The sequence below is a fragment of the Lissotriton helveticus genome, chromosome 4_1, assembly GCF_964261635.1.
Source record: "Lissotriton helveticus chromosome 4_1, aLisHel1.1, whole genome shotgun sequence".
Classification (NCBI taxonomy): domain Eukaryota; kingdom Metazoa; phylum Chordata; class Amphibia; order Caudata; family Salamandridae; genus Lissotriton; species Lissotriton helveticus.
The window spans coordinates 578,754,791-578,775,701 of record NC_136063.1 but is presented as its reverse complement, the minus strand read 5'-3'; the positions used below and the strand labels follow the sequence as shown (position 1 = coordinate 578,775,701).

General features: G+C 44.7%; 1 protein-coding gene across 1 annotated transcript in view; it reads right to left on the bottom strand.

Moving 5' to 3' along the window:
• The window catches only part of ARFGEF1 (ARF guanine nucleotide exchange factor 1), a 972,411-nt gene that overhangs the window by 691,753 nt on the left and 259,747 nt on the right, over nucleotides 1-20,911 (bottom strand). The window contains exons 3-4 of the mRNA XM_078687191.1: nucleotides 17,032-17,188; nucleotides 9,189-9,335 (exon numbers count right to left, since the gene is read on the bottom strand). Coding sequence (XP_078543317.1) covers nucleotides 9,189-9,335; nucleotides 17,032-17,188 — 304 coding nt within the window. The remainder of the gene's footprint in view (nucleotides 1-9,188; nucleotides 9,336-17,031; nucleotides 17,189-20,911) is intronic.

The following is a 20,911-nucleotide window of genomic DNA, read 5'->3' as shown; positions in this document are numbered from 1 at the left end:
AATGTTGAAAAAAGGAATGCAACTCCACCCCACTAAACTGAGATTGCCCTCTCTCGTCATAAACCAAAGGACAGTGATTAGCAAAATAATGCACAGAAGATATGTTGCCATACTACAATTAGGCTGCACAGTGCCAAATCTGCTTCAGTACTCTTATTGAAATGAGCACAGAAACCTTCAGGAGCCCACTTACCAGCCAACTCATACTAATAGCTTACACTCTTCGAAACATCTCAAATTTGCCCCTTGCCTTTCCAATCTGGTGATGTCGATGTTCGATCATTAAGTTATCATCAAACTTAAATGATTGGTTCATGAATGAAGCAACTCAATGCCTTTCTGAGGTCTAACCTATGCAATATAGTCACCTCCTTAGAAGGACAGAGAGGAGGATAAAATGAAGGAAATCAAATCACTAGCGAGCGTGAAATTAATAAGCCACTTTAGGCAAGAAAGGCAATTTTTAAAGATAGTTTTTATTGGCATTTTTTTAAGAAACGATCATAAAAACAATATATTGTTTCTTCATAAGTCATCTAGGTTGCTAACATTTGTCTCAAAAGTTTCAGATTATCTCTGAGTTTAGAGTCTGGGCCCCATCAGCACTCGGATTTTCATGCCCAAGGGTCACTCTCTCACATCTCTGCAGAAAAGGTCATGTATTGTGCCCGTTGCCTGCATTCAATGCATGGCCATACCCTTTTGGTTAACAGAACTGTTTGGTGTCTGGGCACGGCTGTAAATTGGACCCCTGGAATAGCCTCTGAATTTCCAGTTTTGGTGAGTACTGTAGTTTAATCATTTCAGTACCAAAGTAGTTTTCTTTCTGAACAGCCTAAGCCATTCAAGGGCATGTCCATTAGTGATGACACTACAGCTTCAGAAACTCTGGTTGATCTCATCCAGGCGTGCCTTCAGAGCAGAACACTAGTGACAACAGCTGTGCTGTTACAGGCCGTAATGTTCAGGACAGCACAGAACCAATACCTGATTATCCTGTATCGTTTCGACGAGAGAGGCACAGAAGTCCAAGCTGTCACTTGACAAATCCGATAGTGCCTGGGTGTACCTGTCCAAGAGACAGACAGCACTGATTGATCCACAGACTAGGCTAGATGAAGAAAACATTTTTCTTCCGAAAGCATCAAGTGTTTTTGATTCCCTATCCGAAGGATTGGTCAGAAATTATTTGAATTGACCTTACTTGTAGAACTTGCACAATCAGGCTCTCAGACGTAGTGTGCTTGGTCAGAAATTCCAGGTCTCCAGGAACTGATCTGTTATCCAGCCACAGCTTGACTGACTGATCGACACGAGCAAGTCTTCTTGGCCCATGCAACCAGAGGGCATTAGTAAGACTTGATTAAACAACAATGTCTCAGACAAATCTTGCCCTTGTTGAAGGATCTCAGTTATCACATTTGTCTTACTCTCATTCGTGGGCAACTGCAATTCAAGTGTTTCAGCTTCTCTTTAAATTACACTCTCCTCTGTTGGAAGCCCAAGAGGAGAGTCTAGCTTTGTCTCAAGATATGTGTCAAGTCCACTGGCTTTCTGTAACTCTAAATATTTAGCATCATCAGTATAACAAAGAGGCAGCAACATTCCAATTTCTTCATCGTCACTGTCCTGGAGGGCATTAAATGCTTTTACACGGAGTCCAAATCATAGCCAAATAGGATGTGATTTGTCCGTTGCAGTTGGTAAGGGCGATGAGGCAGAGACCTCAGGTGGAATCTGGTTTATGCCCACATCTTGCACTTTAGTGCTTTTGTAGCGCAATATATCCTTGGAGTTTGCGTTTGATCCCAGTAGCAGGTCCCAAGGAGCTAGGTCTGCGAGCGAAAGTCTGTCTGAAGACCCCTGCAGCTCAGTTGCGGCCCAGAGGAGGGCAGTGGGATCCAGATTCACACAAAAAATGTACAGCAAGTTTTTTCTTTGGAATATGCCATTTGCTGCAGAGTGGACAACAGTTCAGGGAACAATGGAGTGCAATGTTTACCTTGACACCCTTGTGCCTTCTCAGCAGATATAAAGTGGCGGGATGGAGTAAAATCCAGTCAAATCCAGCTTGGCCTTCTTATGCTTGTGTCTAGACTTCGATTTACTGGAAGATGTCAAGCAGGAAGAAGAATCAACTCTATGCACACTATCTTCACATTGGAACTACTAAGGGTTTTTGTTTCTATCAACACATTAACAGAGGTCTGTAGGATTATATTTTTAAGGTACTTCCTTGGTTTGGGAAGTACCATAGTCCGCGCCTGCTTCATGGTATCCGAAGGCCAGCCTCTCTCAGCTATCACATAACATACTCCACTCACTTATCCATCAGCATTGCGACGCAGGCCTGGTAAAAGCCCGTAAGAAGTCCATCAAGGCTGGGTATCACCCCTTCATAACTTTTAATGAGCCACTCGCTTCACTTTAGTCAAGGAGCCTCTGTGTGTTCTCTTTGCTCAAGGGTAAGTTGCGACATTTATGAAGATATGCACGCACTGCGTGCCAGTTTTGAGAATTCTCGTTTTACAAAAGAAAAAGGTTCAATACTGCAATGAAATACTTCAAACCTAAATGAGGTTCCACAACTGTGAGGAGAAGTGTCTGATTCCAAAGTCATCTGAGGTCAAGGCCTTTGCAAGGTTTTCTCTCTGAATAAGTTCTGTGACTGTATCCACTGCTGCAGACCCTGTACCAGCTTAGCTTCAAGGAAAACCCTGTTCTTCCGCAGACCATAATACTGATTTCTTCACAATCAAAGACACCACTACAAAAGCCTCATTTGAGGACGAGTCTGTTGCAGGGTGTGCTAAATCATAAACCTGCCAAATTGTGCCTTGAGCCCTAGAACTTCCAGTACTGGTGATGGCATTTTTAGGTGATGAGGACAAGCTCAATGCTCTTGCTGCGGCCACACTTTGTTTCACACTTTCCAGAGATGTATCTGTCTTCTTTCCAAATAAATGATGCCAATTAAAGAGCATGTTAAGTAACTGATATTGGACATGCCCATAGAAACTGGTTGAGTGCATTCACAAAGGCCTATGCAGTACAAATGGCAATCCCATGACTTGGTTCACTATTTGGTTGGCATGTCCTTGCGTGCCAATCGGACGCACAGACTCCTAGCAAAGTCTTTATCTTTACAATAAACCAATGTACGACCAGTAATCTGAATTTAATCCATGTCTTTATTCATGTTTTCAGCTTCATCCATTATTTAATCCAATCCCATGACTTTGGCCACTGAGTCAAGTGTATCCAAACCTGCCTGCATGGACTGTTTAAATATGAGCATGCCAACCTAGCATAACTGAGCAAAGGATCTTCTTATATGTTCAGGCAGTCTAGGAAAAGTTGAAGCTGCTATTTCCCACTGAGCATGACTATATCTTAGGTAGAGGCATCCAGCATTAGAGAATTTTAGAGTTGCACTGCCTAAAACTAACACTTTTCAGCCAAAGTGTCCAGTCTTTTGCACTCTCTATCCAGTGGGGAAGAAGGGATTGTCCCAGATTTGAATGCTTTGAGTACAAAACGGCGGAGTAGTAAGATGGCTTTGATGGCACTGTTCTTGTGCTATACTTGGGAGAAGCCATTATTGACACTGCTGCATTAAAGTACGGCTTATCCCAAGAATATGTCACCTGATCTAGGAGTGCCCTTTACTGAATGTTTAACATACATACTCAGAAGGCTAGTTCCCCATCAACATCTCAGTAAATAAGGAGTACTTTATTTCAACAGTGTGCATTTTAATAGGCAAACACTCCACAGTTTTCGTAATGACTCCAGAAAACTGAACTTGCTCAGCCGATACAGGCCCCTTATGAACATGAACGTTTAAAAAGGATGTTTCAAAACCCAAGCCTTCTTCAAATCCTTCACCTTTATCCTTCTCCAAATAGCAACATGGCATCTGAATCTGAGCCAAATATATCATTCATTCTCTACATGGACCCTTTGGTAGAGAGTTTAGGTGTGTCATGCAAACAAGACTCCTGAGAAAAAAGAATGAAAGAAAACCAACAGCCAGGTGCCCTTTCTGAAGCCAATATGTAACATCCGGCAGGGTTCTGCAGTTCCATTTGTGACATCATGAGGCACCAACCCGCATCAATGCCATATGCTGCTACGTAAAATAAATTCAGATCCTTGGAAGGTTTCGAGCAAGGAATCTGTGGAAACCAGTACCATTAGAAGTGCCCAATTTGTTGCTATGACTGCCATTAATGCAAGGAACTATGCCAGCAGCCGATCTGGTTGAGAATTCCTTTTGTTCTGGGGTTCAAAGAAACCATTGGGAATCTCTCAGGTCACAGTGCAAAAGTAATCCACTCTTCCTCCCAACCTAACCTGAGGTAAGTCATTTGACTCATATGAACCCTGTCTGTCTTGTAGGTAGAGTTTCACATGGGAAATATTCTGTCCAGCCAGGGCCGGCTTTAAGGCAGTGCGACTGGTGCGGCCGCACTGGGCGCTGACCTGTGGAGAGGGGCGCTGTGACCTTAGGGGTGCGCTGTGTTTATCAATATATGATGATAGGAGAGATGAGGGGTACTTTTGTAGGTGGTAGGGAGAAAATCCGAGGAGGTGGTCATGGGGTGTGGGGCGCCAAAAGTGACTGTCGCACCAGGTGCCAACAGCCCTGTGTCCAGCCAAATTGCCTGTAAATGCTATAGTGCTCAGGAGTGAGGAATAAGAGTATATCATTATCACGAGCTAACATTTTCAATGCCTTTGAGGACTCAGGGAAGATGAGCAATATTTACTGATGACATGACTTTAGTCTCCCTCAAGACCACTTTTTAAGAGACCGTGAGGGCCAGTTCTTTATTTTTAGCCAAATGCCAGTCCAAATTCTGGTCAGAACTGCAGATTTCCTAAGACACAAGTATGCAGTTTTTCCTGAATCTATAACCTAAAATTCTTGAAGGCACAGAAGTTGATGAAGGAGGAGATTAAAAGAACTGGCATGCTTGTTATCAGCAATATGCACCACGAGAAGGCAATCCTTTATATAGGCTCCAGGCTTCACTGAGTAGAACAGTGACATCACTGAGTAGAACAGTGACATGAAAACACCCACCCAAGAAACTGCAGAAGCCTCTGAGTGCTAGTGCATTTTTGCCATAACCCGAGAGTGTTAATCTCTGCCATGGGACGGTTCATGTTATATGTGCTTTGGGCACAAAAAAAATGCACGTCTAAAAGAATGCTGATCAGCCATCCATATGGGTTTCTGTATTGTCAGGAAAGAGTTGAGATTCTAGTTTCTATGAATTGCCGAACAGCTGTATTTTCCTTATTTAAATTTTGGAACTGTGATACAAACAAACGTGTTCCACCACGAGCATCAACAGACAGAAATCTGTCTACGTTCAAAAGAAGCTACAATACAACACACTGATCTTTCTTTTCTACCATCTAATCTGTCACCACTCTATAGCATAATGTGACTGCTGGTCTCCACATATGAACCATAGTGTTCAGTGAAAAAGGACAAGCCGAACAAACAATAAAAGCAGCACTGCCAAAGAGAGGACCAAGAGTCTATACCACACCTTTGTTTCCTCAAAATATCAGTGAGCCATCCATCTCTTTAACAAAGTATGTGTGTGTATGCCCAGGATATGGTGGAGTCGTTTCTATTAAATAGGCAATCATGCAAAATTACAGAATTTACGCTTCAGTATTAAGATCAAGGAATTCACCGAGGGGAAATGGTCCAATATTTGTATTTAGTGAATGCGGATGAACAATAAAATCTTCAAGAGTGGGGGGGAGGAGCCAAGCTCGCGTCCGAGATGGCCGCGTTTTAGCTCGGCTCCGTTCGCCTGCCTGTTTTTATCATCTATCCTGCCGTTATCCTGCCCCGGGAAGCCCTCTTTGCTGTGCTATAGTGCTAAGACGCCTTGCAGGCACTCACCTTTTGCTCCGGTGGTCCTGGGTGCCGTGGATCCTGTGCTGCGCTCCTGCTCGCTTCGGGGCCTCCGGGGCGGGCTGGCCTGGACCTTCTCGGCGGCGCCCGGACGGGACGGAGCACGATGATCGGCCCTTGATGGCGCAGCGGACGTGGTCGTGGAGGCCGTTGTGCGTGTAGGCCGGCTGTGCTTGCTGGCCGGCTCCGGTGGGCCGGAGGCCTTGGGCGGAGGCGCTGCTTTCCATTGACGGGGCTACTCGTATATCCGGCTTGCTCCCCCTTTGTTCTCCGGTCCGGCCATTTTGATTTCCTCCGCCCGGACTCGTAGAGCGGGACCGGCGGCACTGGGGAGCCGGTGAGTCCCCATCTTCTGGTGGCCCCCCTTCCTGCACTGGGGTGCCCTGCCGCCGGTCGGCTGGTCTTCATTTGCCTCGCTGCTGCCCTGACGGAGGTTGACGGCCACCGCGGCCTCGCCGGGCTTCCAAGATGGCGGCCGACCCTGAATGTCTCAGCCGGGCCTGGACGAGCGCTGGAGGCCCGCCGCATGGCCCGGGTGCCGGATACTGTAAAGGTTTTCCTACACTTAAGGATATCCTGGACGCCCTGCACTCCTGGCGAGCTTCTGTGGCTGCACCCGTCTTCATCCTGGAGGTGGATCCTCTCTTCGGGCCGTTCGGGCCCCCAAAACCGGGTGTGGCTTCACCGTTGCAGGGTGCGGCTGGAACTATCCTAGGAAAAGTGGCCCCGGCGACAGCTGCGTCTGTGGGTGTGCGGTGTTCCGTTGCCCTTCATCGTCCTGTGCTGTCTCCTTTGCCGCTGGTCCGGGGGCCGGATTCCGTCTGGCCTGGACTCGATGACTTTTCCTGCCTCCTTTCGCCTCGACCGACCGGCCATGGTTCCTGTGCCAACCCAGCTGGGTCGGCCTCTCTAGAACGGTCTCTGAAACTGTGCCTGCATTGTGTGCGATGTTCCATGACTTTCCTGGATCTTCTGTGTTTTACTCCACGTGTCTTATCTGGACTGCCGTCTGATCTCCCTGTTCTGTGCCTTCGGTTTTTCGCGGTCTGGTTCTTAGTGGTTCGGACCACTACAACTTTGGACAAACAAGGACAGGGCTGATACAAATTTGCCTCTGTGTGCGGTAGTCTTGTACTGGTTGGATGATCGGCATGTAACGGTATGCTTATATGTGACTTTATGGTACTCCTGGAGTGTATCCTGTTACTTTTTGACTTCCCGAGGGCTCTGCCCTTTGTCTCAGGCGGGTGGGTGGGTGCAGATAATACTGTCTCTTGGCCCTCCCCCGTGTGTGTTCTTTTCCCTTTTCCCTTCCCCTCCCCTCCCCCGTTTTTGTCTTTCGTTTCCGTCTTTTCTTTGTTCTTCTATATTTCGGGTTCTAATTAGGGCGACAGGCACGCTGCCGGGGGGTAGGCCATAGCCTTCTGCAGGGGTGCAGGGTGGGCTTGAGGGGTGGGTGGGGGGGTCTGTCACTTTGGGGGGTCTTTTCCCCCCCCTTTTTTCTCTCCCTTTTTTTTGTTCTATGGCTCTTGAGTATTCGCTTTTTCAGGACCCTGTCTCGTCATGTGTCCCCCTGGGGTGTTTCTGATGCATTGCCCTTCCGGTCGTATTGTGATTATGGTTCGCTATGTGCTCTGTCATCGACCTTTAATGTATGCCGTGTACCGGTTTCTGTTTTCCTGCTTTGTCGCCGGGGGGCGCGTGGTTGGGTAGGAGTCCCTTCTTTTTCTCTTTTTCTTCCTTCCCCTCCCTCTTTCATGGGGGGCTTCCTTCCTTTTGTTGGGGTGCGTATCGTACTGTCTTTTATGATGGGGTCTTTTTGCTTATGTTTGTTTAAGTTGGGTTGTTGCTGTGGTGGGTGGGCGCTGGACGGCGAACGCTATTGCCTCTTCTGGTGGTACTCCAATTGTGCGTGTATTTATTGATATGTTTACTTTGTGTTGGCTTTATCCTGTATTCTATGATCGCCGGATCGCGGCTCACCACGGCCCCTCCCTTGTTGTTTGACTCACTGCCCATCATGATCCTGTACTCCCCGTTCCCGTAAAAGAAAATCAACCTTCCAATATCCTGTCCCTGCTGATTGCTCTATGGCTTTTGGTTTATATCCTGTGTTTTTGCTGTCATATCCTGTGGACAACCTCGTATTGTAAATTTTGCTTCTACTATGTGGTGGCCAGCCCCTTGGGTTGTAGGCCCGTATTTGTGAGCACTCTTTGTACAATAAAGGTTTTAAAAAAAAAAAAAAAAAAAATCTTCAAGAGTGGGATACTGTTTAATGGGATGTGTCTAAGCTTCCTTTACATTCCTAGGGACATAACTACGGTTGTGCTGCCTTCGAAAACCATGGTAACCAAGGTACAAGCAACTGTTCTTACAATTAAAGATATGAACCAGCAAATGTGCAGTTTCATCCCCAGACGTACTTCATAGATGTCAGAGGTGATGCCAAAAAAGAGTGGGGAGGAGAGTTTCAATGGCTTCTAACAATTCACCAATGCAGATTTACATTTGCTGACAGTAATATACCCAGTTGCGGTCTTCTTTAATTTGGGAGTGGAGTCTAGTCACTGAATGCAGAATCCGAGCTCCTTACCAAAGGCAAAAGACATAACTTGATTCTTCTTCAAAGTATGGAAAGTAACTAACATCTATATCTTCAAATACTGAATAAATGATAATCTGGTGCACGTTTAAGCAGGTAACTGAGGCGCATACTGATAAGCAATGAGGAATTAACTCTCAAAACCTGTGCACTCCCAAATCCCTGAGAAAACACCAGAAAGGACTGCAAGCCAGCACAAAAGTTAAAACACAAATGAAAAAATTGGAGAGGCAATAGTAAAAATTATATATCAAGCAAAATGAAGAACAGTAGAAACAATGCTGCCCTCGTGAATAAGCATAGGAAGTGTTGTGCATGCATGCGTCCCTTAGCTTCAGTGTTTACAGTTGAGCTGCACTTTTCCCTTCACATGGCACAAGGGCAAACCCAAACTGATAATTTCATGGACTGGAATTGAGAGTAAATATAACATGTTCGAGTCACAAAACGTACTGTTTATCTGTTTCACACACACACAGTTGTTAACTATTAATAATAGTTTCCTTGAAACAATCTAATTATTCAAATCAAATTTAACAAGACATGGCACCAATTTAATTATGTTTTAATATACGTGTTGTAGAATTTCAACGCTCTTTTTAGTTTATTAGTAACCTATTTTCTCATAAATTATTAGATTACCTTTATTATTTGTAACTGAACTCCTTCGTCTGTCTGTGGGCCCTGGAAGCAGCCGCATATTGTTTCAATTATTCTATCTATTAATTTTTTGCCAGGCGTTGTGTTATCTGGTGCATTGCCAGTCAGATGTCCATATGCAATTAGTTTCTAATGAGGAAAAGAAAATCGAAAGTAACAACATCTGAATATACGCACTCAAACATTTGAACTTTTTGCTCTTCAAAAGAGAAATGCGTCATTATGATGAATACATGTCAGCAGAAACACATATATATTTATCACAATACGTTACACAGTTCTCGGCTCCTTCAGCAACACAGTGTATGATTATGTAGCAGTTGACATTACCATATACTATCCAGGCGCTATGTCTAGCCTGGTTAGAGCACAGTAAAGTCAATTAATTTATATCCCTCCTGGCTCACACTAATAAGAATACCACAGTATTCAGTAGTAGTTCATACAGGCTGCACAATAATATGTTTAACACTACGTGACACATTTATAAGACAAAACTGTCACATGTCTAGTCCATCCCCCAGTGCTGTACCAGCTCACAGCAATCACCAGCCAACCGCAAATGAACAGGTATGGAATAACTGAGGAGATATGCCAGATGCTGCTGGCCAATGGAAAACTTTAATTTGTCTACTACTGCAGGTCCCAAAAAGAATCATACTATTACTGCTTCTTGACATCTCACAATGACAATCAAGTGTGGAATTATAGAAATTAAGCCCATTCCAGCAGATCTCTCCAACATTTCTGCCTCCAACCTATGCCGATTCAGACCCATACACTGTAAACAAAATATCTCAGAATTGACAATCCAGTGGCGTAACCAGCTAAGTACACTATGTTCAAAAGAAATACCACTAATAACGTAAGTGACATTTGTATATCTGAAAATTTACAGTACAGAAATCAAACATTGTTTTGATTATCCTGAACCATGTGCAATAACACTTCTTTCAATGATAGGCCATCAGTCACCTGCTGATTAATTTTTTTCTGAGAGGGATAGTTTGCTTCTGCTTACTACTGTCTGAGAGGAAGGGAAGTTGGGGGACTCTAGTAAGTCTGATGTATCACCTGTATGAGGTACCACGTACTTCTCTGGTGAGCATACAAAAGGATTTAGACCATCATCATCCATCATGGTGGTAGGTTTTTTAAAAGTGGTTTTCTTCGCTATCCACATTTAGCGCAGGGTTACAGTCAGCACAACTGGACTTCAAGGACATCTGCTAGTTGTTTATCATGGACCCCGGCCTATTCACTTTAATTTATTCTTTCAATTATTGAAAGGGCTTCTTTTATGGACGCCATGGGTTTCTCCCCAATCTTAAGCAACTCCGCATTCTGATTATCCTCCATTTTAGTTTTAGTTTTGGCATGAGATGTCAGGTCAAACCATGCTGTCTGGTTTCTCTCTAGGGGCCTTTTAGTTGCATTTTTTAAAGTAGCATCTCTATCATATTCAGCCAAGAGTCTAAATAAGGATTTTGAGGACGGCTTACCAAGTCTACCCGACTCCTACTATTTCGGTTTTCTAAGATTTTATTTTGGGTCATCCCTCTGCTTAACTGAAAAAGATATGGGCCACTTTATTTTCTCCTAGGTCCGGTCTTTTTCACTCTCTGATGGTGTATATGTGTTTTTAGGCCAAGTTCTTTCGATTCCCAGAAAATGCCTAGAAAATGTGAAAATGCTCTACATGTAATTCGTCCCATGTGCTAATGGGCAATCAATCTACTAGAGTATCTTGATTTTCATTTAAAGTTTTTGGTCGTGCAGACCAGGGCTTTAAGTGGGATGAAAAAACTGAGGGGTCTCTCAAAGGGGCGTGGCCAGTGTAATTAGAGACGTGGCTTTACAACACATAAGCTAAAAATCTGTGCTTAGCCTAGTGTGCCGCCCGACTTGTATTTTGCTGTTTCTGTCATTGCATCCAGATATATGATACGACAAGCAACATCATACCTACAACAAATAAGGACTATCGGCTTTGTCATTGGTTATTAGTTGCACAAGATAAAAAACCTGCAACCATGGCTTGTTACATATAATATTGAAAAAAGCTTCCAATTAAATCCCTAGTGACCCTACCACAATGTTGCTGCTCTTGCGTTTCAGAAAGAGAAGGGAAATCCAGAGAGAAAATGACTCTAAAGGATTTCCCTTCCCCCACAAGGCTCACCTGGCATGACGTCATGCCCTAACTTCTCCACTAGTGAGAAGTGAGCAGCGCACATCCATGTGCCTGCTGTCTCGAAACGGGGCTCTCTGGGCTGTTTTGCACCCTGGCACTTTTTTCCGGACTGCAGTGACAGGAAACTGCTGTCACTGCAGTCCGCCAGTGCCAGGGCTCAAAACAGAGCCCGATAGAGACCCGTTGCGAGGCCCCCTTTAAAAAACTGGCGCTGCTCATACCCGCTGAGACCCGGCCCACTTAAAGCCCTGGTGCAGACTATATAACCAATTTTATGATTATCTAAAGTACTCTCTAATGTCTTTGACTGCCTTGTGCAGTTTCTCCAAATGCTGACTGGGACAGTGTAAATTTTGAATAATAGGGACTTTGGAAACAGATATAAATGCTTCGACTGTTTCTCTGTTAGATCTGGTGAAATATATATAATATAAAAATAATATCAAAGACTCTGGAAAACGAACTAATACAGCTAGCAACTAAGTTAATAACATTAAAAGAGGAACTCCGATTAGTAAGAAAAGGGACAAATTAACAAGATAATTTAATTTTCTATTTAAAAAACTGCATCGGAATAATGCAATACAAAGACTGGATGGAACAAGAAAAGCGGGCATTTTATATCAATTAATGATGCAATAAGCTGTTAATAAAATAAAAGGCAGATGAAAAGGGATCTGCAGTCTCTGATCTAAGATATATACTGAAATGGTCCACCCAAATTGATATGAAAAACACATGGAAATGAACGACAATCACAAAATAGATAACTTGACAACACTGGATTTTCCTAGGCTTCATGGGGAAGATGTCAGATTTTTTATTTGCTCAATCACTATTCTGGAAATTACAGAAGTCTGGAAATTACACACTCCACAAGAGTGTACTCCATACATCATGCATAGTGTAGCCTGGGTGCATGGCCTGGCTCTTGACCACTCCTGTACCCAGCCTCATCTAACCCAAACCAGCTGTGCACAGCCTTTGGCCTTGCACACCAAGGTATACCCTGCACGAATACCCATATGAACCCATTAGGGGGCGGGTCGACACAACATGCCTTTTGATGACACTCTGCACTAAAGACCAGAATCTACACCCCTAATACTGAAGTGGGAAAGAGTGCTGGGCTTGACCTTTGTGAAAACAACAAGGTGATAGAAGGAATGCTTGAATTAATCTAAAAAAGAACAGATGATGCACGGAATGCTGAACCAATCAGACATTCACCCCCAGTCACAGATCTGGGTTAAATCCCTCGTTTTTTTTGCATGCCACGCCATTCCAGTTTAGACCCAGTCATGACCCCATTCACCATGTGAACTGTCCAGCCTCAACTGCCAGGCCAGGTCCTTCCTAGGCCGGCAACAAGTATCCTGGGAGCGGTTTCGCAGTTTCACCCCTTATCAGCCAGGCTAGCTTGAATCCAGTGGCACTAAGGGAACAGTCCAGCCCGAACTGCCAGGCCAGATCCTCCCTGGATCAGAAACAAGCATTCTGGGACCAGCTTTGGGGTTTCAACCCTCATCCCCCAGGCTAGCTTGAATCTGGTGGAGTGGAGAGCAAGGGACCCACGTCTGGGCATACCATTCCCACTTAGGGGGACAAATGCAAAACAAACAGATTATGGACGGAATGCTAAACCAATCAAACATTCAGCGCCAGCCATAGATCTGGGTTAATTACATCGCTTTTTTTGCACGCCATGCTATTCCAGTTTAGACCCAGCCATATGCAAATCAGTCTTGACCCTGCTCCCCATGGAAACAATCCAGCCGGAACTGCCAGGACCAGGTCCTCCCTGGACCAGAAACCAGCTTCCTGGGAACGGTTTTGAGGTTTTAACCTCATCAGCCAGGCTAGCTTGAATCTGGTGGTGTAGCGCACAAGGGGCCCACGTCTGGGCATACCCTTCCCACTTAGGGCAACAAATGCAAAAAGAACAGATGAAGGACTGATTGCTGAACCAATCAAACATTCATCCGCAGTCCCAGATCTCGGTTAAATCCATCTTTTTTTTCCACCCCACGGCATTCCAGTTTATACCCAGCCATAGGCAAATCAGTCTTGACCCTTCTCCCCATGAGAACAGTCATGCCTGAACTGCCAGGCCAGATCCTCCCTGGATCAGAAACAAGCATTCTGGGACCAGCTTTGGGGTTTCAACCCTCATCCCCCAGGCTAGCTTGAATCTGGTGGAGTGGAGAGCAAGGGACCCACGTCTGGGCATACCATTCCCACTTAGGGCAACAAATGCAAAAAGAACAGATGAAGGACTGAATGGTGAACCAATCAAACATTCATCCCCAGTCCCAGATCTCGGTTAAATCCATCTTTTTTTTGCACCCCACGGCATTCCAGTTTATACCCAGCCATAGGCACATCAGTCTTGACCCTTCTCCCCATGAGAACAGTCAAGCCGGAACTACCAGGCTAGGTCCTTCCTGGACCAGAAAAAAACATCCTGGGACTGGTTTTGGTGTTTCACCCCTCTGCCAGGCTAGCTTGAATCTGGTGATGTAAGCGGGGTCCAAACTGGGGAGACATACTTAGCAAAAAAACGATGGATTAAACCCAGATCTGTGACTGGGGATGAGTGGTTGAAAAGTTTCAGCACTTTGTCCATCATCTTGTTATGTTTGCTATGTTCTCCCTAAGTGGTAAAGGGTATGCTTAGACGTGGGTCCCTTGCTCACTTTGCCACTGGATTCAAACTAATCTAACTGATGAGGGGTGAAACCCCAAAACAAGACCCAGGAGGCTAGTTTTTGGTCAAGGGAGGACCTGGCCTGGCAGTTGCGGCTGGACTGTTCCCATGTGGAAAAGGGTCAAGACTGATCTGCATATGGTTGGATCCAAACTGGGGTGCCATAGTGAGCAAACGAACGATGGATTAAACCCAGATCTGTGACTGGGGGTGAGTGGTTGAAAAGTTTCACCACTCCGTCCATCATGTTGTGTTTGCCATGAATTAATCTCAGCCACTGCCGATCACTGAGAGCTGCATTCCACACCATCTTTTTCACCCACCATGCCATTCAAGACAGACACACCTAATGCAAATCAGTCTTTATCCTGCTATAATAAAATAAAATAGGAACAGTCTAGCCCCAACTGCTGAGCCAGGCGCTCTCAGGATGGGATCATAAGCAACCCCAAATCAGTTTGATCTGATTATGTCTCATTAGAGAGATGTAGCTTGGGCTTAATGGCACAGTGAGCACAGGGCCCATGTCTAGGTGCACTGAAGTAGCGGAACGATGGAAGGTATGAGTACTGGCTGTTTTTTACCCCCCCTTATCTTTCTCTCCATTACGTGTCTCCTGACAAAACCTGTATACTGTGTCACTATAGGGGCAGCCCCCACTCCTCCCATGCAGCATATTATTGTGACAACCCAGGATAGGTTATTTGCTTGTTTTTACTACGTGTGCACAATAATGCATCCTTCATGTTTCAAAGATTAGTGATTACAGGTAACAAGAAAACACGTTTATATTTGATTTTGTGTTAGGTCTGTGAAGGTTTGTGTTATTTGGTTCCTTTTCTTAAAAGTGCTGTTTTGCTAACTGTTTGGGGTGATTACAGATGTGCACCACTGAAGTGCATTCTAAGCTTGAAAACCAACAAGTCCATTGTTTTTGTTTTTTTACTCTTACAGGACCCAGGAAGAGTGCGTCATGAGGAAAATGCAACTCTGCCCATTGCACGCTATTTATGTTATATTGTGTGTATTTGTAATGACAGAGTAGTATTAGGTGAACTAACATCTCTAAATGAATTTTTTCCAGGGCTTACAGCTAATCCAGGCCTGATAAAAGTCCGGCACCCTACGACCTTTATACTTTAGGGCTGAAACATATTGACTTGCATGTAGATTGTAGGATCATTAACTCCGTAGGCACCTCCTTCCTGTTTTTATTAATCATACTAGGAACCCCGCAAATAAAGGGACACCTAAGTGTTCTGAGGTATTTTTATTTTAAGACCTCGGCAGGATAATGTCCAAAGTGCTCTCTGGAATATAGTCGAGCCCATCCTGGTTTTTAAGGGACTCGATGATGAAGCATGACACCAATAATTTGCGTGAGGGTCTAACAAACAAATGAAAAATGATGTGGACTGGTTGGGGCAAAGCATTATTCCTTGTACAATAGGATATCTTTTGGTGGACATGTTTAGACAGAAGTACGTATCATAGTTTTTATTTCCCTTCTTAGCACTGGATTAACCTGCTGGTCCTTCCTTGGTACCATTTGTTGTGGATACCTATTCTGTTCTGTCGCCAGATTTGACTCTTTTATTCTCCTGTTTTCACTTATTTATTCACCCATATTTAATATCTCTGTTTTATATCGATTCTTCTGGAAAACAATCTAAAGCACTTGCGTATTGTTCATACTATAGAAAACTACATAAGTTAAATAAGAACCAAACCTTTGCCACGTGCCAAAAATCGAATCTCTTGTCTAGCACTCTTGACACTCTTTGTGTCAATTCTTTAATGCGCAGGGTGCGTGGGCAAGTCAAGAGCATACTGGAGACCAGCTTGCCAAGCCATCTCATGTGTAGATCACCAGAAAAAGTGATAGTTAAATCTTGCACAACGTGATGGGCAAGTGAATATGGACCTACTGTCACTGCCAGGGTTGCACAAGCGAGAGTGCATCTGTGTAGGCCCATTCATTACGAAGATATGGGTTGAGCATTTTGGCGTACATTAGAAGCTACAGGCCTCAGTACCTACAGGGAAGCACCAAAGGGCACAGTCCTTCCAGGGCATTCAGACAAACCCCTGCAGGGCCTGCAACATTCACGTGGGTTCTGCTCTACCCAACCCTTAAAAACAAACACAAGATAATAACCCCGCAGACAGATAGGCTGAACACGGGGCAGAATCCTGTCCCAAAGGGACATAGGAAAATAGTTGTTTGATGGTGAGGTGTAACCCAATATCTAAAAATCCACAGAGGCTGGGCTTGTTCAAAAAGGGCACATTGTAGACTTACTTTAGAGAAGTGCTGGTCTCCAGAGTGGGGGATTAGCTCAAAAAGAGTAAGGTTGGTGATTAGGAAATAGGATAGTAATGAGGAAAAGAGACCATAGAGTAAGAGTGTTTTGGCCCAAAGAAAACAGAGTTTATTCTTTTGTGGGGTCTGATAGCTGAGTGGACTAATGCATACACTGCAGGTTTCTGTGTTTGGCCTTATGGTCACTGGTTCGATTCATGGCAGGTTGACTCGGCCTTTCATTGTTTTGAGGTCAATGAAATAAGTACCACTGAGTTGGGTAACAATAAACCTATGTCACCTAGGAGCCAGGATAACATTTCGGGTAAATGTGCTCTTTACAAATACATATGTTACATTAAAGGTAAGGTTTGGTACCAAGCATTGAAGACATTATGCGAGCAGCCGAATTGAGACAAATGCAATAAGTGTACATGGCAGAAGCCCTTTCAATAATTGAACACATCAACATTTCCTTCATTCCTCGTAAATTTGATTAATGAACGGCTGTCCTGTCACTGAAACATGAAATACGTGCCTTTTGTTTGACCAGCTCCAAATAATGTATGTTAAAAATACACAGTCTGACATACAAACCAGAGCCAGAGAACGCCATACAGACCTGCAGACAATCTAAAGATGTATTAACAATCCGGGGGCACTTCGACTGACATGCCAGCTCAAACGGTAAGAAGTACTTGTCTGCTTCGATGAAGCTCGTCTTTGATTTAACTGGTGGAAGAGTACTGGAATCCGTCTTTGTATCTCCATGGGGCGGACTGCGAAAAGAAAAAAATATTCAGACAGGAAAGCTGTCAGAGAGCCCGCGCAGAAGAATGCTTGCAACACATTTAATTGCGTTACACGATGTTTTAACACGCCTAATTAAAATGTGTGTTTGAGACATAACAGCTCAAATGAAAAAATAAAATCGGATTTGCAATAACAAACAGTACGAGTTTCCCCGCGGGAGCGATCCTTAGTTTCACTTGGAAAAGATTTAAAAAAAAGCCACACAAGAAAATGATTAGATACTTATTAAATGAGGTGTGAGTAAGAATACGTATGCAAAACATTTTAGAATTAAGAAAAATAATGAGTGAAGGCACAGAAGGAAATTAGAGTAAGGACAACTTAATAGAATGAGAGTCCACTGCTTGTGAGAAATGTAAGCCATATTGAGAGATGCTTCTTCTCCACGACAAAGGTGAGCTACAATCTTTAAGTAATCGGTCACACGGATGATTACTCTTCACGCTGCTGCTTCGCCTAACCAGACTGGCCCAACCTGCAAAGCCGGAACCTCGAGATACCAGCCCAATCCTTCGGTGCTGGAAGCATATGCTACACATTGTGAAACGGCTGTTAACGGCACAGAGACATATCCGGCTCTGGAGGCTCAAGTACGTATTCGCACACACTCCTCCTTCTCCTTCAAAATACAAGAACACATTTACAAAAAAAATATCACCTGGTCATTCTTCTATATCTGTAATGGAATCATATTGTTCACGTCTCTTCTACCTGTCGCCTTTCCTTTGTTCCTTCAGTCCTGCACAGACTATGAAATGAGTCCTAAAATCATGCAGAGTATCACTACTGGTGTCATTAAAGTGGCCCCACACAGTACATGCACATCCCATATACATAGTCACCTTGAATCCCAAAACACTTTAGATATTTATAAAAATATGCACACATTGTGATGTGAGCCTTCCCTTGCATCTTTATTTGCAATCAGGCTCGTTTACTCAGTTAACTGATGCCCCACGTGTGTGCTCATCCAATCATAATTCTTGTAATAGCTGTCCATAAGCCCACACTTCTTTGTAGTTCCCATAGGGCCATAGCCACTAAAACATTTTAGTTGCTTGAAGTTGACCAGAGAAACACATCACTTCTTATACACCATTTTCCCGACTGTGGTTTTGCACAGCATCCCTCTATTTGGGTTACCAGGTTCACTGTCCGTACATTGCCTTCTCTCTCATTACCCTCCTCCTTGGCAGATGCACCCACACATTCTACACAGTTTTTTACCTTCTTAGCTCACTGCGACACGTCATCCAAATAAAATTCTCCCTCATAGCAGACATGTTTTCAGACTGCTTATGTGTGACATTTCTGTAATATCAGTGTGCTTGTGCGTGACACTACAGAGAGTAGTTTACAAGCAGTTATGTCTTGCGCACATAATGGACATGAGCTTTGTATTAGTGGCTGACTCCACCGACCTCAAGAACTATCGGGCCATCTTGCTCCTCCCCTTAGCAGCCAAAGTTGTAGAGAAAATAGTCAACAGGAAACTGACACGATTCATTGAAGAGAACGCCGTCCTCAACCCATCCCAATCCGGATTCTGAAGCAACAACAGCACAGAGACCGCCCTACTCGCCGCCACAGACGACATCCGCACGCTCCTGGACCAAGGTTACTCCGCAGCCCTCATCCTACTCGACCCATCAGCGGCCTTCGACATCATCTCTCACCGCACACTAGTCGCCAGACTTCACGACGCTGGCATACAAGGAACAGCCCTGGACTGGATCCGATCATTCTTCACCGGAAGAAGCCAAAGAATCAGACTCCCACCCTTCCTCTCCGACTCACGAAAATCACCTGCAGAGTCCCACAGGGTTCATCACTGAGTCCCACCCTCTCCAACGACTACGTGGCCCCCCCTCGCAGCCATCATCCTACAACAAGGTGTCAACATCGTATCTTATGCCGATGACACCCAGCTCATCCTCTCCCTCACCAAAGACCCCACCACTGCCAAACTCAACTTCCAGAAAGGAATGCAAGACGTCGCAGTCTGGATGACCAACAGCTGCCTGAAGCTCAACGCCGATAAGACAGAAGTCCTCGTCCTCGGTACCACCACTTCTGCATGGGACAGCACCTGGTGGCCGACCTCCCTCGAAAGCCCACCTACCCCCTCTGACCACGCCAAGAACCTCGGCATCATACTCCACTCATCACTCACCATGAACCGACAGGTCAACGCCGTCACATCCAGCTGTTTCAACACCCTCTGCATCATCCACAAGACCTTCAAGTGGATCCCCCTGAGTCAAGGAAGACAGTCACCCACGCACTCATCACCAGCAGACTGGACTATGGAAATGAATTCTATGCCAGCATCAACAAGTCCCTACTCCGCAAATTCCAGACAATATAGACCACCCCCACCAGACAGGTCCTCGGCATCCCCCGACACAAACACATCAGCCAACACCTAAGAAGTCTCCACTGGCTCCCGGTGGAGAAAAGAGTCGCTTCCAAAATACTGATCACGCCTACAAATGCCTACACAACAACGGACCCAAATACCTCAACAACAGAATCAACTTCCACGTACCCAAAATAAACCTCGGATCTTCCAACCTCGCACTGACCGAAACTTCGCGCATCCACAGAACCAGAGCATGCGGAAAATCCTTCTCTCACATTGCAGCCAAGACCTAGAACGAGCTACCGGCAGACATCAGACCCCTCCTTCCCTGAACACCTTCAGGAAGACCCTCAAGACCTGGCTCTTCGGCTAAACAGATCTGCGGACCCCTCTCCTCAGCGCCTTGAGACCCTAATGGGTGAGAAGCACGCTTACAATTCCCTGATTGATTGATTATTTGATCACCAATTCATTACTCACCTCATATCCAGAGTATTTTTCACAAGGATTCTGACTAAATGTCCTTCCCCATCCTCAGACAGACCACAGGTTACTTTTTCTGAATAAAATCCAATTGCCTTTAGAGTACACATTTCGATCTACAAACTTTAATGCATCAGGCTCTCTCTGCGAAATTAATTTAAGATTAAAATCTTAGCACCAGTCAAGACTCCTGTTTATAGTACAGGTAATTGAAACGCTTACCTGCAGTGGAGGGGACTGCAGTCACTGCTAAACACTTTTCAAAAACAATCCTATGTCACAGCTTCATTATCGCGCATGCCTCAGTTTGTATAAATATTTAACTTGCTTTTTAAACACTAGCAGATAAGCAATTACATTGTTTGCCTTCGCTGGGTTTGAATATGAATATGCAGGTTCCCGTTGTTTATGTTAAAAACACAGTCCGTCTTAGGCTCGAAGTATAACTCAACCTTAAGCAGTTTCTCAATTGGAGACAATGAAGGGTGCTGGCAGCACTACAGTCAACCCGAAGGCCCTGTAGTGACTGGGACTGTTCTTTCCTGCATTGAAAACACTACTGAAGAACATGAGCTGACCTTGTAGGGCGGCAACACAGCTTTTGCCGGGTGCCAAGCTGTGCATGTCTCCGTGCCAGTAGTGATCCAATGCACCAGCTTGATAAACAGAACAGCCTATTCTTCACTCACCAACGGGCCTTGGAAAGACTGACATCTGAGTACACCGCCATGTCAGGCCATCGAACAAGTTACTTACCTTTGGTAAAACCTTATCTGGTAGAGACTATCTACAGATCCCTTACCTAAGAATAATTCCTAGGCATCAGACTGGATCTGGACGTTTT